This window comes from Xenopus tropicalis, chromosome 7, assembly GCF_000004195.4.
Source record: "Xenopus tropicalis strain Nigerian chromosome 7, UCB_Xtro_10.0, whole genome shotgun sequence".
Classification (NCBI taxonomy): Eukaryota; Metazoa; Chordata; class Amphibia; order Anura; family Pipidae; genus Xenopus; species Xenopus tropicalis.
In genome coordinates this window covers 66,432,757-66,455,097 of record NC_030683.2, presented here as the reverse complement: position 1 = coordinate 66,455,097, position 22,341 = coordinate 66,432,757, and the positions used below count along the sequence as shown (strand labels likewise).

At 39.5% G+C, this 22,341-nt stretch overlaps 1 protein-coding gene across 3 annotated transcripts in view; it reads right to left on the bottom strand.

The window, feature by feature from the left end:
• Positions 1-22,341, bottom strand: part of gramd1b (GRAM domain containing 1B) — a 122,875-nt gene that overhangs the window by 25,348 nt on the left and 75,186 nt on the right. For 2 of the 3 annotated variants that reach the window (XM_031905706.1, XM_031905707.1), the window contains one exon: positions 20,827-20,847. In XM_031905706.1, the coding sequence (XP_031761566.1) occupies positions 20,827-20,847 (21 nt within the window). Of the gene's footprint in view, positions 1-2,000; positions 2,539-20,826; positions 20,848-22,341 lie in introns of those variants that run through there. The other variant, XM_031905705.1, reaches the window with a different exon arrangement.

Below are 22,341 nucleotides of genomic sequence, written 5' to 3'. Positions count from 1 at the left end.
TGTGGGTCAGATTTTATCTGATCTTGTCATACAACAGCACAAGATTTTTTAGGATCCTACAAAATCTGATCTCCACAGCTGTAATGTAATGTTGGATCAGATGAAGTAGCCTATTTTCTTTTTTTCATGCATCTACATCCAACTGTCAATGTATTTCAATGACAAAAAAAAAGTCTTTCCAAACCCATCAGTTTATCGTGTTGGATGCAGACACGGCATGCTGCGTTTCCTTCTGACAGGTGTGTCGTGTCAGATCGCAAAAGTTACATGTAGTTTACACATATATTTTGACTCATGCGACTACATCCAACTTGTCAGATGCGTTCTGTCGATCCAACACCATCCAACAAAAAGGCTGTTGAATTTAGCCCCTAATCTTAAGTAAAATCTGTCTTTAGTAACACATCCCATAACAAAAAAACTTGCATTTTACTATAACTCTCTGTTGATTAAGTTTAGAATACTGCCAAAACTATTGCCAGAGTATATTATGTAATCACTTTGGGACAAAGTTTGCAGTTGCAGCACTAGAGCTTAGTCATAATTTGTGGTAGGTATTACTCGCTAACAACAGCCTTGCCACCATATTTTGTCATTAAAGAGGTTTAACTTTTTATATGCCACAGATCATAATATCCATGGTGGTCACTAAAGTTACAGAGGCCAAGAGCAGTAAATTTCTAGAGTAGGTTCTTATGCAGTTCAGTTTATTTATGACCTATACAGCAAACAACGACATGTATAAATTGAAAAGATCCTTTGGGGATGATATGATTGTTGAATGCACTGGAGGGCGAGGCTCACATTGTACAGGTACAGGATCCCTTATCCGGAAACCCGTTATCCAGAAAGTTCCGAATTACGGAAAGGCCATCTCCTATAGACTCCCTTTTAAGCAGATAATTCTAATTTTTAAAAATTATTTCCTTTTCCTCTGTAATAAAACAGGACCTTGTACTTGATCCCAGCTAAGATATAATTAATCCTTATTGGATGCAAAACAATCCTGTTGGGTTTAAATGATGTTAAAATGATTTCTTAGTAGTCTTAAGATATGGAGATCCAAATTACGGGAAAAGTCCCAACTCCCAAGCATTCTGGATAACAGGTCCTATACCTGTATTGATATTGACTGAACAATTGGGCCATACAAAGGCCAATAAGCTGCAGTATCAGCCTTTGTATGCCCACCTTTGCAGTAAATAAATACTTATTATAAATGGCTGCTTTAGTCTGCAAACTTTTCTGCAGACCCAAAATACCTTCATTAAATTACATTTTCAGATAATCACCAAAAAACACATTTTTAGTAGTTTTATTTTTCTTTTACTCTCTTTTTGCCTTGACAAGCTGTGAAGTTTATTGCCACTTTCAGTCCTGGAAGTGCTCTCATGGGTGGGTTTGGGACATTAGGAGCAAATGAATACATTACCAGGGACAGACCTTGTTAAATGACAGCAGCCATAGATTTAGCAGCATAAAATTGCAAATATGCCTTTCTTTACTGATGCTGCTTTTTTATCCATTTAAAAAGGAACACAAAGTTAATGTTTCCTTTTCAAAAACAAATTCCCTCATATGCTTATCGGTCTACTGACAATTTTTTTAGGGACATCCAAATGCTCACAACCTAGAGCTATGGCAAGCAGCAAACTGGCTATGCTAACAACAGTATGTGACTTTCTACTGCATTTATATTCTGGTTATTGATTTGATATATACTGTACATACCATGTCAATTTAAAAGAACAGTGCAGCATAAATGCGTAGTGCTATTAAACAAGATATAATTGGCTGATTCACACACATGCACATATCGCAGGTATATTTCAGCGCCAAGTTTTTCATATGAGAGAAATAATTTTTTATATTTTTACTATTACTTTAAATGGACTTAATTGTAAACATGAAGTAATAGAAAATGCTAGTGTATAAGTTGCTTGGATGTGAGTCCTAATAGATAACTGATACTGAGAGGGTCAGACGAGGGTCAGACTTACAGCTGGAACTTCTTCACACTCAGAAGTGTTGTGGAGCCCGCACTCCTGTGGAATGTAACTTAACCTGTCCAGGTACCACAGTAACGCTTCTTCCTGAAAACTGTCCATTTCCCAGTCTGTGGTGCACTCCATGGTGTCCATTAGATGCTGCTGGAAGGAATTCTCAAAGGGCATGGAAAGTGTTTCAACTATTGACTTCTCTTTCATCTTCAATCCCACTGCACTCCTCTTGTTCCTCTGTTTTGTTTGCTTTTCCCCTCACCTCACTATGCCTTCATGCCATTCAGAATAGTACAATCTCGATGACACACAGGTCTCAGCTGCAGAAAAACACTGTTCACTTACTAAGTTCACTTCATTCACTAAGTTCTTGCTCAACATTTGTTTGATAGTCTCTCTGCTGTGAGTCCCTCAAACACTCTGCATTTTACCACTCCCCTCTGTTAAACCACGTGGGTCTCTGACCTACAGTAACCCTGGCTGTGTCAGTGCAGCCTCCAGCAGATGTTATCCCAGAGACAAACAGAGAAGCAGCAGCAGCAACATGAGACGGGAAGCATGTGAGATAAACAGAGAAGCCCAGCTCAGGCACTCCCCACTCCTACCAAAATCTCTGCCTTCTCATGCAAGGGTCACTCAAGAGCAATGACCCCTTGCTAGTCTGACAAGATTTCTCTAGTCCAACTCCCTATTTCAAGTAGGAATGGAATATTACAAGCAGGAATAAAGACTGTCAATGTCTCACTGAGCACTATTAAGAGTTTCTAGTACTGCATTCAAATAGCTCACACAGGGTTTCAACACGCCTGCATTAGTCAGCCCAAATCAATAACTGACCCGAGCAGAGTCAGCACCACAGAAACCTAGCAACAGTTTATACTGCCCTTTATGGAAACCATGAACCTGTGGCTAGCTACCCCTTACTCACAGAAGGACTAATAAAGCAATATACAGTTTAAGGGCCGTGGCAGATGGGCAGATTAGTCGCCCGCGGCAAATCTCCCTTGTCGCGAGCGACTAATCTCCCCAAAATTTCATCCCACCGGCAAGAATGCAAATCGCATATGCGGCGCCGAGATTTCCCCGAAATCACAGAAGTTTCCTCTCAAGGCAACTTCTGCGAGCCATGTATGCCATCCCACCGGTGATTTACATTCTCGTCGGTGGGATGGCATTTTGGGGAGATTAGTTGCCCATCTGCCACGGCCCTTATGCTACTGATTAATTTGCCCTCCAATTTCAAAACTTTAGGGCTCTGGTACACGGGGAGATTAGTCCCCTGCGACAAAACTTCGTTGTTGCAGGCGACTAATCTCCCTGATATGACATCCCACCGGCGAAAATGTAAATCGGCGGTGGGATGGGATACGCGGCGGCGCGATCTCCGAAGTTGCCTCTCCGTCGCCTGCAACAAGGGAGTTTTGTCGCAGGGGAATAATTTCCCCGTGTAAACTTCCTTGTGTGCCAGAGCCCTTAATCTTTTTTCTCCTATCTTATCACAATAACTGTGAAACCAAACCCACTCATTCTCGAGTTACTACTGAAGTTCTTAGTGCTTGTGTGTTGCTCAAGAAGAAAGAAACTCTGTCCATTTAGCTTTCATTATATAGTGAGTAATATACCCCCTATTGTAAAATATAAGCAGGTCATGGAATTTCTGAGGTAATTTCTACTACAGGGGGTACATTACTTTTCATGTTCCAGTAAGTCATGTGACTTAAGTTATATAATGCCTAATTATAACTGATGACATAATTAAGCAATGTTTAGAAGGATATACTTTACCAGACATACATGGCCCTTGTGTAGTATCTGAACCACCCCCCCCATTTTTTCGGGAGTTACCCTGTTTTGGCTTCTCATGCCCGGTCTCCTGTCACCCATTAGCATTCTACCGGTTTTTGCACATTCTCCCAAAGTTCAATAAGCATTTGGAGATGTTCTAGTAAGCAGTTATGCATGTGTGAATATGATTTATGGGCTTTATTTGTGCATGCACACACTTCCAGAAGTGACGGCACGCACTTCCAGAAGTGACGGCACGCACATGATGCCACTTCTGGGCATCCACAAAATGCCGCACAGATGCTACTATTTGCAATAAACCCCCACTACAAAAGACTTGAAGCAGAGCATATACACCATCTACACTTTATAGCTCTGTACAGGTATAGGATCCCATATCTGGAAACCCATTATCTAGAAAGTTCCGAATTACGGAAAGGCCATCTCCCATAGACTCCATGATAAGCAAATAATTCTTATTTTTAAAAATTATTTCCTTTTTTTCTATAATAATAAAATAGGACTTTGTACTTGATCCCAACTAAGATATAATTAATCCTTATTGAAGGCACGACAATCCTATTGGGTTTAATTAATGTTTTAATAATTTTTTGGTGGATTTAAGTTATGGAGATCCAAATTACGGAAAGATCCCTTATCCGGAAAACCCCAGGTCCCGAGCATTCTGGATAACAGGTCCCATACCTGTATTATCAGTTTTGGCACCCTCAGGAACTTGCATGCTTGTGTTGTGCCCCAACTCATTTGAATGTGGCTCATGGGTAAAAAAGGTTGGGACTCCTGTGTTATATTATCCTAATTTTGTGTGTTTAGCTATGATGGTACTTCTATGGTCTCTTTAATCCAAAAAGAATAGGTCAATCAATATCACTAGTCTGGCTTGAAAAACATCTGAAAAATATACATTTTGAAAGGGAAAAACAATATAACAGGCATTTTGCTAAGCTTTAGTGAGTGTAAACAATGACATTTTTAATCAGGGTGGGATATCCCACTAGAGTCACCCCATTTCATTTTCATGGTCCTAGTGCCATGCGATTATTTCACCATTTTATATGGGAATCCTTCTGTTATGGTGGGAAGGTGCTAATGTTTGTCTCTTTCTGAGGGGACTTTTTCTCTCCATCAAAATCTTGTAGTTTAATCCAGGGCCTCAAGGTAGCCATACATTGGCAACCCCACATACTAGTATTGACCAATTAGCACCAAAGGGTCATAAAGACATGTTCGCCTTTCTGTTGTTTCGATTAGTGATGAGCACAATTTTTCCAAGGCATGTATTCGCTGCAAAATTCCACATTTCACCATGAATTGTTTAGCGAACCGGCCTCAAAAAAGTTACGGTCGCATTGAGACAGTTGCGGTTGAGTCAAAAAAAAAGTAGCGGTCATGTCAAATAAACAGTGGTTGCATCAAAAAAAGTTATACATGTCAAAAAAAGTAGTGCGGTACCACCGCTCACTAATTTTGCAGTGTTTTATGAATTTTTCGCCAAAGTGAAATGGGACAGATTTGCTCAACGCTAGTTTAGATTATCCAAGCAGCCAGCCTGAATGATCGGAACAGCAGGAAGTGAGAATAAGCTGCAGTTCCTCTTCATTTTCCTCATCTGCCCATGACCATAAAATAGCAGATATGGTGCATGAGCAGATAACATTTTCAAGCAAGTCTGATCCCTTTTAGCAATATTGTCCCCTTTCCTTTTTCTTATAAGATGTTTAATTAATAATAAACTCACAATACATTGTAGAATAAATGCATTGTTAATGTAATGTATAATATGGCTGCCAACACAAGGTGAATAAGAATGACATTAGACTATTTTATATGAGAGAATATTCCATTCTACAGTTTAGCAGGAAGCCATGGATGGACTATATAACTGTGGACCTTTAGGCAAAGGGCACCCTGGGCTGTGCCTCCGCTTAGTCTGGCTTAGTGTTCCATCTGATTCTTTGTGTATGTGCACTGGCAGGTACAGTGTTAGTCTGTGTGCAGATACAACAAGCTGATTTCAGGCATGAAAATGCATACCTTTGCACATTTTGCAGGCAGAAAAAAGCCGAGGCAGAGCTCTGTGTGCCTTTCACCTAAAGCCCAATTTTAAATGGAATGGCTGCCCCTTTACCAACAAAGCAGCTTATTTATATAAACTGTAACAGTGCTTCTAATTAAAACATACATGTGTTACCAGGGCAGGGATTTTTAAAGGTCATGTCACCCCAAAGAAATAATTTTTTGCTGAAAAAAAACCACTTAGCTATAAGCAACTGTGCAAAAATTTGTAATGGGTTTTAAGTTATTTATATATTGTGTATATTATATATTGTGAGAGATGGAAAATGGAAAAGATCATGGTTTGATGTGTTTTCCACCAGTGTTAAAGGTGGGATACAAGTAGCACAAGGTAAAAGGCCTGATTTTGCACCAGGTTCTACTGTACAGCGCTGCGTACATAAGTAGCGCTTTATAAATAAAAATATACATACATACATACATACCAGGTAATGCTGTGTTTTATGTTACTGGCTAAGGAAAAGCCAAATTAAAAGGTCTCTGGAGTGAATGAAGGGAGACCCTCCATTCCATAATCCATTTAACATTTTCAGTTGGCCAGCTGTAGGGAGCTGCCTGATTAGGCTGCAGGTGAACAGCAAATAAAAGGGCTATATGATTACACAGGGGGTAGAGTTGGAGGTTGATTCTTGACTCAGAAGGTCACTCTCAGAGCGGGGCACAGGGCAGGAGGGCTGCCTGTGTTAGGAACTCCCAGAGGTGCTTGGGGGTGAGCAGAGGGAGTCGTGACCAGGTGGATGAGTGCTGAGAGGAGTCAGCAAGGCTTAATGAGAAGCCTTAGTGTTCCAGAGTGTGGAAGTAACCCTGAAAGGTGAGAGCCCTAAAGAAGGGACAAATCATATCCATGAACTGTATGTTGATGAACTGTGTTCCTTTAACCCTGCCCGTAGCTCCTACGTGCTGGCCGAGCACGTAGGAGCTACATTTTCTTTACTTTGCGCTCGTTCTCTGCGCTCACTGCTTCATCCGAGTGCAGAGAACGATTGCAAAGTAAAGGACCCCCCTAGGGAACCAGCGGAGGGGGGTTACTAGTGGCCCCTGGGGCGCGATCGCCCAGGGGCCCCATAGAAAAAGTCGGACACAGCACTTACAGCACTCACAGCACTCACACTTACTTGCACACACACATGCATCGTTTTTTATTCTAGCCTGAAAAAAATTGTTTTATTGCCATTGCGGATAGCGTATTCACTAACCGCACTGCGCAATACCTTTTGTGTATTATTTTGCTGTTTTTATTACATTTTCTGTGATTTTGGTGCATTTTTAGTCATTTTATTGCATTTTCAGTTATGCATAGTTTTTGTTCGCTTGACTGTAAAACTAATTTGCCCAAGCCAGAATACTCAAACTGTGATTCTGACTGCAGATATCACTAGGAAAAAAAAACATTGATTTTAGGGTTTTTTTTTGTGATTTTAGCGATTTTATTGCATTTCATATTGTTCTTTGTTACTTGTCTTGCACATGGACATTTTGTCTGCTGTATTTCAATTTGGCTTCCTCTGTACCCCAGTTACAGTTTGGTAAATCTATGCATATTGGGCATCAAACTGTTCAGTAGACCCCTGGCGTTCATATTTAGGGTGTTTTATGTTGGTATGTTTTGAAATGTGGGCTACATAATGGGGCAAAATGCAAGCTTTGTAACAATTTTCAGAAATGTCATAAAAACCGTTCTGTTTAGCATAGCTTTGTAGTTTGGTAGTTTGCAGTAGAAAGATGTATTTACCCAGTTTTGTTTTGTCAGAATGTGTGCTTTCAGAAAATGTATGGTTTTCTAGGGTCTCCGTACTGTTAGGGGGTCTTATGGCACATAATACACATACCGGGTGCAAAAACTGCACGAGCCGGAGCGTCATTCGTGAAAATTCATATGCATTATTTTAATTTGGGTGCCCCTGTACTCCGCATAGTTTGGTAAATCTATGCATACAAGGCATCAAACTGTTCAGTAGACCCCTAGCGTTCATATTTAGAGTGTTTTATGTTGATACGTTACAAATTGTGGGGGTACATAATGAGGAAAAATGCAATCTTTGTGACGATTTTCAGAAATGTCATAAAAACCGTTCTGTTTAGAATAGCTTTGTAATTTGGTAGTTTGCAGTAGAAAGATGTATTTACCCATTTTTGTTTTGTCAGAATGTGTACTTTCGGAAAATTTATGGTTTTCTAGAGTCTCCGTACTGTTAGGGGGTCTTATGGCACATAATACACATACCAGGTGCAAAAACTGCACGAGCCGGAGCGTCATTCGTAAAAATTCATATGCATTATTTTCATTTGGGTGCCCCTGTACTCTGCATAGTTTAGTAAATCTATGCATATAGGGCATCAAACTGTTCAGTAGACCTCTGGTGTTCCTATTTGGGGTGATTTTCCTTTGTACGCAAGAAATAAATGCGTCAAATTGCAACATTTTTAGTAGATTTTCTGAAATGCCATAGAAACGACTAACTTTAGGAAAGCTTTGCAGATTGGTACTTTGGTATAGAAAGGACTCTACCCATGTTGGATTTGTCTGAACGTGTACTTTCCAAAAATATATGACTTTCTGGGGTGAGTGTACTTTTTACTAACTTTATCCCACACAAAATGATGTAAATGTGTTCATTTTGCAGAAGCTGAAATGACAGAAATGGCAGATCATATGGGTTATGTTCACATTAGGGCCCCTACATGCCACATACTTAGGTAAACCTAAACATATTGGGCATCATACTGTTCAGTGGACCACTGGCGTTCAAATTCAGGGTGTTTTATCTTGGTACCTAATGATACATGGGAGATAAGATGCTGTCAACTGGAAGCTTTGAGAGGATTTTTTTTAAATGTTATCAAAATTGCCAACTTTAGGAAAGCTTTGCGGCTTGGTACTTTGGAGTAGAAAGACATGGGTACCCATTTTAGATTCGGGGGAATGTGTACTTTCCAAAAATATATGGCTTTCTGGGGTGAGCGTACTTTTTTTGTAGTGTTGTCCCACACAAAAGGATGTAAATGTGTTGATTTTGCAGAAGCTGGAATGACAGAAATGATAGATCATATGGGGGTATGTTCACATTGGGGCTCCTACATGCCACATACTTAGGTAAACCTATACATATTGGGCATCACACTGTTCAGTGGACCCCTGGCGTTTAAATTTAGGGTGTTTTATCTGGTTACTTTATGACCTGTAGGAGATAAGATACTATAGACAGGAAGCTTTGAAGCGATTTTTAAGAAATTTCACAAATTTTGATAAAAACCAATAAATTTAGGAAAGCATTGCAACTTGATAGTTTGGAGTAGACAGGCAGTTCTATCTATTCTGGATTCCACAGAATCTGTTCTTTCTAAAAATGTATAATTTTCTGGGATAATCCTTCTGTTAGTGGAATTTGTGACCTTGAAATCTAAAGTATGCAGCTTTCTGGAGCAATGCTTTGGAAATTTGGTAGTGTACTGCTGGGAGTTTTTGACCTATGTCAGTGAGAAATCTCCATAAAACTATATATATTTGGTATTGACGCGTTCAGGAGACATGGGACTTTCCAAATCAGTTGTATTTTTGTGCATAAAATAATTTTTGTTTCTGGTGTATGTGTTTATATTATGGAAAATATTATTTTTTGTTCATTTTTTAGACATTTAGACGCCTATATCTTTCCAGAATTGGAATTACACAAAAATTCCACCATATTTTGAAAGCTTAGGTTGTCCTGAAAAAAACGATATATAGTTTTCCTGGGTAAACTAAAAGTTCCCCCTAGGAAAAGCCCGTAAAATGAAACAGTGCAAAATGTTCAAAAACTGTCTGGCAGTAGAAGTTCCACTTTGTTCAAAACGGCTGGCAGTGAAAGGGTTAAGCTTGATGTTGGGAAGAATAAACCTGTGTTTTGCCTGAAGAAGTTGTGTCCCTGTCTCTTATGCTCCAGATCCTCTGCATGCCTGCCTACCATTGCTAGTTCCCCCAAAATTACATGTACAGGCAGTTAGCATGTCACTATATATATATATATATATATATATATATATATATAGCTAAAGCAGTGTTTGTCTGTCCTTTTCTATTTTCTGCCCAGGTGGCTCTGACTTTTAAAAAAATGTAACACAAGCCAGCAGACTGACAGCTGACCTGTCTTGCTGAAGGAGAATGATTTTTGCAACATTGTTTAAAAACTCATAACCAGGAGTTAAGCAAATGCAGCTTTCAAAAGCAATTACATTTACAAATAACCTTTAAATTAGGGGTCCCCATCCACCGGACCGGTGTCGGGCCGTGGGCTGTACTGAACTAGGCAACCTCTGGTCCCAATTATCTGTGATCCCCAATGTGTTACACAGCTATGCAAAGCTCAGGAAGCTTTCTACTGATTGGGACAAAGACCAAAGTCTAGTCTATACTATAGGGGCAGGGGATGTCACCACTTATGTGGGAGTTAGAAGAGCAAGGGGGCTGGGTGCATCTAGTTGCAGGGAAACAAGCTCAGTTCTCCCACTGATTTTGTATTATGATGAGCTGTATTATATTTTATAATGTAATAATAATAATAATGTGCATAATATAAAATGTAATACAGGTATGGGACCCATTATCCAGAATGCTCGGGACCTGGGGTTTTCCGGATAAGGGATTTTTCCGTAATTCGGATCTCCTGCCTTAAAGTGATACTAACATAAAAAAATGACTTTTCAAATTATGAATCTACATAAAAAGTTACCTATAGGTCATGTTGATCTTTTTTCACTGTTAGGGCTGGTTTTGTATCTAATTGTTACTTGAAGTTCCTAAACCTGACTGTTTTGCCAACCTGACTGTCCCTTCTCAGCCTGTCAGTTACAGCTTCTAATGCTAACAGCCTCCTGCTGCACAAATATGGCCGCCCCCTCATAGAAGAATATGGGGATCAGATAAGGAATGGAAAAGCATCAGGAAATACTTTTTTGGCAAAATTATAAAGCTCATGCAAAGACAATGTTATGATAGATGTAAAAAAGGTTTCATTTCTGGTGTCAGTATCTCTTTAAGTATACTCAAAAAATTATTGAAACATTAAATAAAGCCAATAGGATTGTTTTACTACCAATAAGGATTCATTAACAGATCCCATACCTGTACAAGGTATGGTTTTATTATTACAGAGAAAAAGGAAATCATATTTAAAAATGTGAATTATATTATATTATTAAAATGGAGTCTATGGGAGATGGCCTTTCCATAATTTGGAACTTTCTGGATAATGGATTTCTGGATAAGGGGTACCTGTAATTACATTTACATTATATATGTAATAATTATATTATATACTATGCACTAGTTGCGCCACCCCTGGTCCTTGGAAAAATTGTCCATGGTGCAAAAAAAGTTGGGGGCCACTGCACTACAAATTTTTAATAAAATCATATTGGAAAGTTGCTTAGAATTATGTTTTCTTTTATTAGGCAAAAATATATTGACATGTCCTGATATGTCTGGTATGTCTTTTAAATGTATATAAAACCCTTTCATTTTTTGCCATTACTGGTCCTTTAAAAAAGCTGTTCAGGCCAAAATGACCACATCTCAGAGGGAATCAATGGGCAACTGCTCCATTAGCAAGCAGCATACAGTATGATAAAACAACATTAATTTAATGACCCCTAATAAAAAATATAGTTATGAAATGCCTTGCCCTATTTTTACCAGCCTGTCCAAGCCATGCAAAAATCATGCAAATAGAAATAAGTATTGCAAAGACATGTTTCAGACGTTAATAATTTACTAAAGTTGCGTTTCAGACGTATAATCTGAAAGTGTCTGTAGGTGTTGGGAAGGGTACAACACAGTAGCTGGGGCTTATCTCTGCCTTGCACCGAAACTCCTAGAGAGATAACACTGCTTAGTGATAGAATATTAACTGAACTGTAAACATGATAGCTGGGACTGGCTGGCACTACCTGGCAGGAAACAGCGAAACAGGATCATCTGCTAATTATATACCTTCTAATTGGTTTTGTTATGACAGAGAAAAACCTCCCACATGCTGCATTTGGGGATGCATGATAAAAAATATCATTAAAATATATAAAAAATATAAAACATATATGAAATAAAGCATGCCATATAGCAACAGTAATAGTAATTATAATGTTAAAAAAATAACTGGAAGTATTACTGTAGCTTCCAAGAGGTAGATACATGGCTGTGATAATTTCTGCTGCTTTTTGAGGCAAGATATTTGCTGCATAGTATAGTCCCCAAAATAGCTGCTGCTGCAGTAACACACACTCTCATGGAAGATTTCATGTTACACAAACCCTAGTGGGAACATTGCTAAAGTTGTGCTACTGGTGGGGGTGCTGGGGGACAGATGAAAAGAAGGTGCAGTAGGGAAAGACAGAAACAAAAAGGAAAGCAGAAAACTACTATTCAGCATGCTGTGGAAATAAAGTGAACGTTAACCAAATATATTTATAGGAAACTGTGGTCCCAGAGAGCTATATTGCCCTGCTTGTTTCTATGGATTAATCCTGTGATAACGTGATCATATTAGTTTCTCTGACAAAGTAAAACACACCACTCCATTGGCCAGATTATCATGAGTTATGGTAAAATACTCCCGTTAGTTTTACTGAGCACATCCAATCTAAGAATTTTAGATATGTGAGCACCCTTGTTTTACTTGCTGCTTACTATGCTATAATGAACAGTTTCTCATTATATTCCATTAAACTATAACATATGGTCACTATTCCCTTTGTGCAAATCCACAGAATACTGATTTACAAAATAAGAGAAGGGGATTATGGGATCACCTCAGTCTTTTATAATTAAGAAATCATAGACAAAAGTGACCCCAATAGGTTTCTAGCATCTAAGAGCTGGAGGTGGTTTAAGGGTCAGTACAGTAAGATCCTTACTCTGCGGATGTGCTGTCGCTCATGCTGAGGGATAAAGAAAAGAAAACAAGAAACCACAAACATGACACAATGACACATGCAGTGACAAATAAACCAAACACACAATATGAAGTGAGTACAACAGTAAGGCAGCATACATAAAGTCAGCACTAGCCATTTTGGTTTCTGAAGCATGGCCTCATTACTAGACAGGTAAGCAATCACTTGCTGAGCCACAGCTAATGTAAATAAATATTAGTTTTGAAATTAAAATGGCGTCTGTCCTTTAACAGGCAGAATTGTTATAGAAGTAAAATGTGTATGTGTATGGCTAGGGTAGGTTCCAAATTTTCTATTTCAGGAATCTTAAACCCGTTGCCTTGAGGTGAGCTACAACATCCAAGCATTCTGTTATTGATGGCATAGTGGCCATTCCAGCAGCTGGAAAACCAAAATATTTCAGGCAGGGCTGTGGAGTCGAGGTGTCGGAGTCGGAGGCAATTTTGGGTACCTGGAGTCGGAGTCGGCAAAAAATGAACCGACTCCGACTCCTACTAAATTTAAATGGGAATAAAAAAAAAAAAAATAAAGCAAGTTTAAATGTCCCAATTCACAAACCGTCATAATTAATTACTTCTCTGCTATAAGAATAAAGCCCAATGCACACAGTGCATAAACGAACACGTTGAGTGACAATGAAGCATGCTTTTCATTGACTGTATGAATGTATAAAATACATTAGCATATTAAAAACAGAGGAGTCAGAGTCGTGGAGTCGGAGTCGGAAGTATCAGAAACTGAGGAGTCGGAGAATTTATCTACCAACTCCACAGCCCTGATTTCAGGTCTCCTTTGTGACAAATGGGCAGAAATTCATGCATACTGCTGTTCCATTTGTGACAAAACAGAGCCATTACACAGGGGTTTTGTACCTGCTTTGCCATGACATGCAGCACAACAAAACCAGTATTAATTGATTTAGCCTGCCCTAAAGGCCTGGTCCCATGGGAGCACACATTCAGGCTAATAAAATTACAAGTGCCTTGCGTAAGGGCCCTTAGAGTAATTAATGATTTATAATATGAACTGGTTTATAAATCTGTAAATATTTGGGGGTTGCAATCTTCTGATTTAGACAAAGGCTGTTCAGCTGGGGCCAAGTGTGGCCTTCTAATTAATTTTTAAAACTCTCAGCCAATCTAAGGAATCCATTAGTTTTTAGGTAAAACACCATCACTTTATTATAATCTGGCCTGCAAATATGTAATATAGTAAGGCCAATACTGATTTAAATATGCTTATAGTGATGAGCGAATCGGCCCCATTTTTCTTTGCCGAAAAAGTCACAAAACTGCGAAAAAAACCCTTTTTTTTACATGACCACAACTCAATGAATTTTTTTTGCGAATCCATGCCTGACAAAAAATTTCTCTCATCGCTATATGCTTAACTTATTGCCACAACTTTTTTTTGGAAAACTGGCAGCAACATAAAGGTAACCAGTCACTTCCTATTGTGGACAAGAAGAAAAGAATGAATACAAACATGACTATATGAAACATTTGTCTTACATATTTTGATATAAAATATAAGGTTGTATTTCAGTCTTTGGTAATTTTTTGACCCTGGCCTGCAACTTCTAAGCATCAAAAGTCATAGTTCAGCAACAGCCAAATAGAATTAAAAAAGACCAGTAGAGGGCAGCAGTAAAAAGCTCCAGTGCAACTAACACTGAACAAAAGCCAGTGATACAAAACAGAACTTGTGTGCAAGTATACATAACTTTCACATGCATTTCCAGAAGTGCATATGGTATATCTACCGTATTTAGAATATTTTACTATCAAATGATTGGAAATGCATTCCCTAATGCTCAAATTTGAATACTATTGTGGTTGTTACTAAATATGTTTGCAGACTGGGACTGGTATTGTCATGTGATTTTCCAGGATTGCTGCAAGTGATTTACATGCATCAAACCACAAGTAACAACACCAATACCTGTTCAGAACTACAGTGTTTCCGATGTTATTGCTGTGCCCTTTCTCAAGTGATAACATACTGCAGAGTTCCCAGCCACTTATATACCCAATTGTGTAGTGACACCTGGTGGAATATCCAAATGGTGCAATATAGCTTTAACATGTTCACGGTTAAATGATAGATACATTATATATCAGTCTATAAAACCAGAGAAGAACAAACCATTAATAGTAGTTATAGTACAGGCTGAGGAACAAAGAGAATATATGGATGGACTCAATTAGCGTTTTCTTTGATTCTAGGGGTCAATATATATACTATTTGTATAGCTTATTTATATCTTTAATTAAACATGTTAAAGCTATGTTGCACCACTGGGATATTATAAACTGTTAGAGTATAAAATTGGTTGGGATCTCTATAGTGGGTTATGACTTGAGGAAGGACATGCTATTGTCCTAAAAAACTGAGCACCACAAGAAAACTGATAAAACCCTTATGAACTTTCTTTCAAAGGAGTGTCCCTTGTCTTTTAGGTGTAGAAATACAGCAGAGTCCTGACCTGTAGTGTTCGCCCTCCTATGCTGAGCCATTCGCTTGGAGAGCAGTTGCTTTGCCTCACCAATGTATAGGTCTGTGCACTCCTCGCTACACTGGAGTGTGTATACAGCATTGCTTTGTTTTTTCCTTTGGTGTTGGATCCTTTGGGTGTACAAGTTTTTTTTGTCTCAGTGTGTTGCTAGGTTTGAAAAACACAGGGATATAGTGTTTGTTGAAAATTCTCCTGAGTTTCTCCAACACTCCTGCTACATATGGGATGACTATATTGCGCCTTCTCTCTGTCTCAGGACGGTTATTCCTTTTGGTGTTCCTGTTGGGCTTAGTTGCTGTTTTGACAAAGGCCCAGTCTGGGTAGCCACAAGCTTTCAGTGCTCCTCTGAGATGTTTGCATTCCTTGTACTTGGACTCTGTATCGGTTGTCACACTTTCTGCCCTGTTGTGTAGAGCTCTAATGACACCCAGTCTGTGTTCCAGCGGATGGTGGGAATCGAACAACCGATATTGATCCGTATGAGTGGGTTTCCTGTATACTTCTGTTTTCAAGTTACCCCCCTCTTGGATGGATATCAAACAGTCCAAAAAAGCAAGTTTGTTCTCATGAACATCCTCCCTCGTGAACTTGATGTTATTGTCCACTGAGTTAATGTGTTCTGAAAAGGCCGCCACTTCGTTGGATCTGATTTTACATCTACATACCTGAACCAGTGACTTGGTGTAGTTCCATTGAATGCGAGTAGGGCCTTCCTTTCCACTTTCTCCATATACAAGTTTGCTACAATGGGAGAAACTGGTGAACCCATTGCACAGCCATGTTTCTGCCTGTAAAATTGGTCCTTGTATTTGAAGTAAGTGGTGTTAAGACACAAATCTAGCAATAAACATACTTGGTTAGGACTGAGTTTCGTTCTGCTGCTGAGGGTGTTATCGTTCTGCAGTCGATTTCTTACAGTCTCAATAGCCTCTGTGGTAGGTATACATGTGAACAGTGAAGTGACATCATATGATACCACAGTTTCTTCTGCCTCTAGTTAAACTCCTTGAATCTTGATGACAAACTCTTTGGCATTTTGGATATGATGCACTGTTTTACCTACAAATGGGGCTAAGATGTTGGCCAAGTATTTTGCAATCCTGTAAGTCACTGAATTAATGCTGCTGACACTAGGCCTGAGTGGTGCTCCATCTTTATGTATCTTGGGGAGTCCATATACGCATGGTGTAGCTTCTCTGGGGTACAGGCAGTGGTATAAAGCTTGATCAATGGCTTCCTCCTTTTCGAGTTGTTGTAGGCAATCTATCACCTTTTTCTTGTAACTGGTGCTTGGGTCTCTCCTTAAAGGTTCATATGTATTGCTATCACTGAGTAGCGAGGTCATTTTGCAGTGATAGTCAGTTGTGTTGAGCACAACAGTGCATCGCCCTTTATCTGCTGGCAGGGTGGTGATGTTCGGGTCCTTACTAAGATGTGAGAGCTCTCCTTTCTTGTGTAAAGAAAAAAGTTAGAGAGGGGCGTTCTGGCACTTGACAAGGCAGCTGACAGTTTTAGTCAGAGTTGTTCTGCTTCCTCCACCTTTATATGATTGTTATTGATGGCAGATTATGTGGCTGTGATGAGCTCAACCACTGGTATGTGTTGTGGTGTCCCTGCATAGTTTAGCCCCTTGGCTATGTGGTAGAAAATAGAAACCATCTTGTTTCTTTACTCCATCTTGTTCATATCATTTAATATCAGAGGGGTTTTGAAATACATTGTATAAGAATGTTTTTTTCTTGCTGTTTAAAAACTTTTTGATGAGTCTGCAAACTTGTGAAAAGGGGCCTCATGGGTGTGTTGGGCGTGTTGGTCGACCGGGACTCTTTGCCTGTTCTGTTCTTAGAGATAGCAGAGCTAACTACTGATAAGAGTGCCTCACAGTTAAATGCAACATGTTTTGTTACATTAGATGTAGTATCATCTTAGAGACAGTTCTGTTAAGAATGTCTGGATACTGCCTTTGTACGAATAAAATGTAGCTACAATCAAACTGGCCTATCCAACAGTTTTTCCAGCTAGCACATCCTTTTCTGGCTGGGTAAGTACCCTGTCTGATACGTTCTTAACCCGTGTATCCTTGGTGTTCTTGGATGTCTCATCTTTCTGCCTCCAGGTTAGTTCTTCTGTCCTTTTCAAACTGCTGCTATGTGACAGTAAGTTGGTGAACTTGCTTATTTGCCTCTCCCTACTCTTAATGTGTTGGACTACTGTGCATGTGCGAGTTTTATCAGGTAGCTGTTTTGTCAGACTCTGTTTTAGTTGTTCAATTTTCTGTTTAAAGGACAATGAAAGGTTAATATAAATTAAAAGTAAGTCTAAAGGCATTCTTTTTAAGTACTTACTGCATATCTAATTTCCCAGATCCCTGCTTGTTTCTCTGAGATATGGTGCTGGCAGCCTACAGCAATGTGAAGACTACAGTGACATAACTGAAATCTCTCTGCCAGCGGCAGCCTTCCTATTCTCTGAGCATGTGTGTAACTTGATCCTGTCTCCTGTTCTGAGCTACACATGCCCACCAGCCAATCAGAAGCGGATCTGGCAGAGGGGAGGGGGGGAGGGAATGAAACACATGTGCAGTATGAAGCAAGGAGGCAAAGGAAGGGAGAATACCTTTTTAGAGATGGCTGCCTGTTCTAAGGGCCTCAATAGTGAAGTTGATCTGTCTAACCCGTTCATTTAGTAGATGTTTTTGGGCCTTCTGTAAGATATTGCTGGCTCTGTGACCTTTTACAGTGGAACCCAGGCATAGACTAAAAGGAGTAAGTCCCTGATGTCTGCATCTGAGATTGAAGCGTAGATGGTTTCGATAGTCTGCGAGTTTTCTTGCTGTTCTTTCATATTCCCGAACCAGTTTTAGAGTATTCTCTTCAAAATGAATGGCAATATGTCTATGAAGATTTTCATTCATCCAGGTCATGGTATATCTAGTATAAATAAATCTAAAGCAACTGAACTTGTTAGGTAATCATTGAAGACGTTTCACTACTCATCCGAGCAGCTTCTTCAGTTCAACTGACTGGTATGGGAAGTCCTCAGCATATGTACTCTTCCACTAATCTAATCGTAGTGGCACTTTGTAACTCTTCAGAGAGCTGGATGTAAACGCAGCATGCAGAGCTGTCAACTTCCACTTTCTGCTGACCAGGTGGAGCTGTGTGGCACTCAGCACACTGCTGCAAATTTTCCCGAAGACCAGAAGTGATTTCACGAACACTGCTCCGGAAGCGATGTCACATGCATGTGTATTTGCTCTGCTCACTAGCCACTGAATGCTACCCGTGCAAGCGCACATGCTTCACTTGATGGTCACTGAACACTTATTGCGCATACGCACCCAGAAAATAAAGGAAAAGTCGTTAGAATGTTTAAAAATCGGGCACACGCAAACATTTAGACTAACATTTAGACTCCCATACGGAGCAGTGGGGAGAGGTCCCCATTGCTCCATATGGGAGCCAAATTTTAAATTTTATTTTTTGGGCCGGGCGGCATGCCGCCCCTAACTTTGTGCTGCCCTAGGCCCAGCCCTTTGTGGCCTTGACACAAATCCGGGCCTGTAGGGCTGACGCGGTGATCGGCGGTTCATAGGCCCGTCCATTTAATGTCACTGCCCCGCCCCTCCCTGCCCCACAACATTATGGCCCTCCCTCTTCCTTGCCTCCAGTGACGTCACCCCCGCCCCCTGCTTGGCTAAGCTGGGTAGATGTGGCAGCCCTACTGCCCTGTCCCCCTATCTTCCACTTTCCAAAGGAGGTAACACTGTGTAGGCCTCAAAAGATTGTTGAGATATCTATGCCAGCCCACTACAACAACAAAGGTGTTTTGGCCTGGAGCGCAAACAAGCTCAGAACCTTGTGTGCGCATTTTTAAAAACTGTGTGCTCAGGTAAGAATAAAAGCAAAATTTTGTGTTTTCATACAAAATTCTTTGTTTGCACCACAATTCTTATAGTGGGCCTATGGAGACCTGCTGGAGCAGACCTGCTTTATAGGGCCCCAAACATGGGCCAAAAAGTTGACAACTTATTTTGCAGTTAGGCTGATAATTCTGTGGGTCAGTTTTGAGTCAAGTAATTGACCCAGACTGTGACACACTGCATACTATGCATTGGATTCATCTTTCACAAAAGTATCCTTCACAAAACATTGGCAAAATACAGAACTGACCCTGTACAAGTAAAACAAGAATACATGTATACATGTAAAATTTTTCCCCTTTCAGTTGTACATACAGAGAACATGGGATGCTGTTAGATGGTTGTAAATACTTTCAAAGTAAAACCAACTTTGTAAAACAAAGTAAAACCAAAACACTGTGCAAAATAAATAGGGTGTATGGGTGATGCCATCAAAATCAACACTGCACACTTTTCAGTCTCATGCAATTATTGTTTATTTATGGCCTTCTGCATACACACACACACAAATTGTTTTAGGTTTTTTCTAGAAAAAATTATATAAGCCAACACCTCAAATGGCCATGTAGTTCAGTCTTAGCCAGGCTTTGCCAAAATAATACTATGCGTATGACGCAAAATGGATATTATATAATAAGTGGTATTTTTCATAACCATCTGTATCATATAAAACACAAAAAACGATTATTTAATTAAGCACTGTGAGAGAAAAAAAGAAACCATCTTGTTTCTTTACTCCATCTTGTTCATATCATTTAATATTAGAGGGGTTTTAAAATACATTGTATAAGAATGTTTCTTCTTGCTTTTGAAAAAACATTTTGATGAGTCCACAAACTTGTGAAAAGAGGCCTCTTGGGTGTGTTGGGTGTGATGGTCAACTGGGCCTCTTTGCCTGCCAGTAGTTAGCTCTGTTCTTAGAGATAACAGAGCTAACTACTGATAAGAGTGTTTCAGGACTATAAGATGTTTTGTGACATTCAATGTAGTATCATCTTAGAGACAATTCTGTTAAGAATGTCTGGGTACTGCCTTCGTACGAATAAAATGTAGCTACAATCAAACTGGCCTATCCAACAGTTTTTTCCTTGACAGCACTTAGCTGGAAAAATAATCATTGCTGAACCAAGCAAGAGACTGTTTACCTTTAATATTATAGGAATAGGATCCATTGTCCAGAAACCCTTTATCCAATATACTCAAAAACAAAGAATTGCCATTCCCCATAGTGTGAACAAAAATTTTCTGTTTGACTGTTTTGATAATAATGAGTACCTTCCTCGCTCTAATAATAAGACAGCACCAATTAATATTTGTTTTTAGTAGCTGTAGAGTATGGCAATCCACATTATAAAAAGATCCCTTATCCGAAAAGATCCAGGTCACAGGCATAAATGATATGGAATAAGAGATCTTTTACCTGTATTGGATCTCATAGATTATGTACTCCCCTGTGACCTGAAGAGGGCAGCACTCTCCTATAATTTGCAATCTGCCATGTTAATATGTATATAGCACAGATAATATAAAGCAGGCTTAACATGCTAACTAAAAGCAGGCAAAATACAATATATACTCACATTGTACCAGCTCTGGCTTTTCTGCAATACAAAAAAAATGCATGTTAGAATAATATGAAACCAAAAAAGAACCAGAACCAAAGTCACATATGCAGTAGCAAAAATCAATGTATATTAAGTAAACAGTTTTGGAAAATGTGGTTCACTCAGAATAGGAAAAAGGGAGCACTAATAAGGATCTGCATCTATGTCTCCATGCCATGAAACTGGGTTATGGGGAATACACGTGAGCATACCTCCCAACATTTCATTAAGAGAAAGAGGGACAAAAATATGTGACGCGGGTAGTGCAGCAAAATTTCTACATGCCCCAGATGTGCCAGTATAATCACTAAATAAAAAGAATAAAGGACATATTAACTTCAAAAGTGCCAGTATGACTACATTAAATTGATAAAGGGCATATTAACCCCGGACATGCCAGTAAAATTACTAAATGAAACTGACAAAGGGCATATCAGCTTCAGACATGCCAACAGCTCTGTGCATTTTCCATAGTTATAAATAGGGACAATTCCAGTGGTACATAAATCTGTTATTTCCTTCCATTCTTAATCAGTTCAAAGCAAAACAATATTAATGTACCACTAGAATTTCTAGCCATATTAACAAGGCCAGCCTAAGGTTCCCAAACTTATAAGGGCCCCTTTTAAATGTCTGCTATATTTTATGAACGGATCAGCGATAAATCTGTCTTCTATTCTGCATGCTGTGCTTTGCCAGAGATTCCCAGGAGTGAGAGATATATGTTAGGGGTGGAAAGGTGAAACTGCCCAGCACACAAATAAAAGCAGCAGCCTCTTCTGCCTGATAAAAGACAGAGCGCACCCTCAGCCCCTGACCCCGTGAGCAGAAGCAAGGAGAGGGATGCCGCCAATGCCGATAGTTGACCCTTGCCTGTCACTAGGGATGTAGCGAACCTCAAAAAAAAAGTTCGCGAACCTGTTCGCGAACTTCCGCCGAAAATTGCGAATATTCGCGAACTTTGCGAACCCCATAGACTTCAATGGGAAGGCGAACTTTAAAAAATAGAAAAGCCATTTCTGCCCAGAAAACTGATTTTTAAGTTGTTTAAAGGGTGCCACGACCTGGACAGTGGCATGCAGGAGGGGGATCAAGGGCAAAAACCTCTGAAAAATTGACACACGCCGTTTTTCGAAATGATCGGTAATTTTGCGACTTTTTCGTATTTTTCGGCGCTTTCGTAAAGTTATCGTAAGTTTTGCGACTTTTTCGGAGCTTTCGTAACGTTATCGTAAGTTTTGCGACTTTTTCGGAGCTTTCGTAACGTTATCGTAAGTTTTGCGACTTTTTCGGATCATTCGTACCGTTATCGTAAGTTTTGCGACTTTTTCGGATCATTCGTACCGTTATCGTAAGTTTTGCGACTTTTTCGGATCATTCGTAACGTTATCGTAAGTTTTGCGACTTTTTCGGATCATTCGTACCGTTATCGTAAGTTTTGCGACTGTTTCGGATCATTCGTAACGTTATCGTAAGTTTTGCGACTTTTTC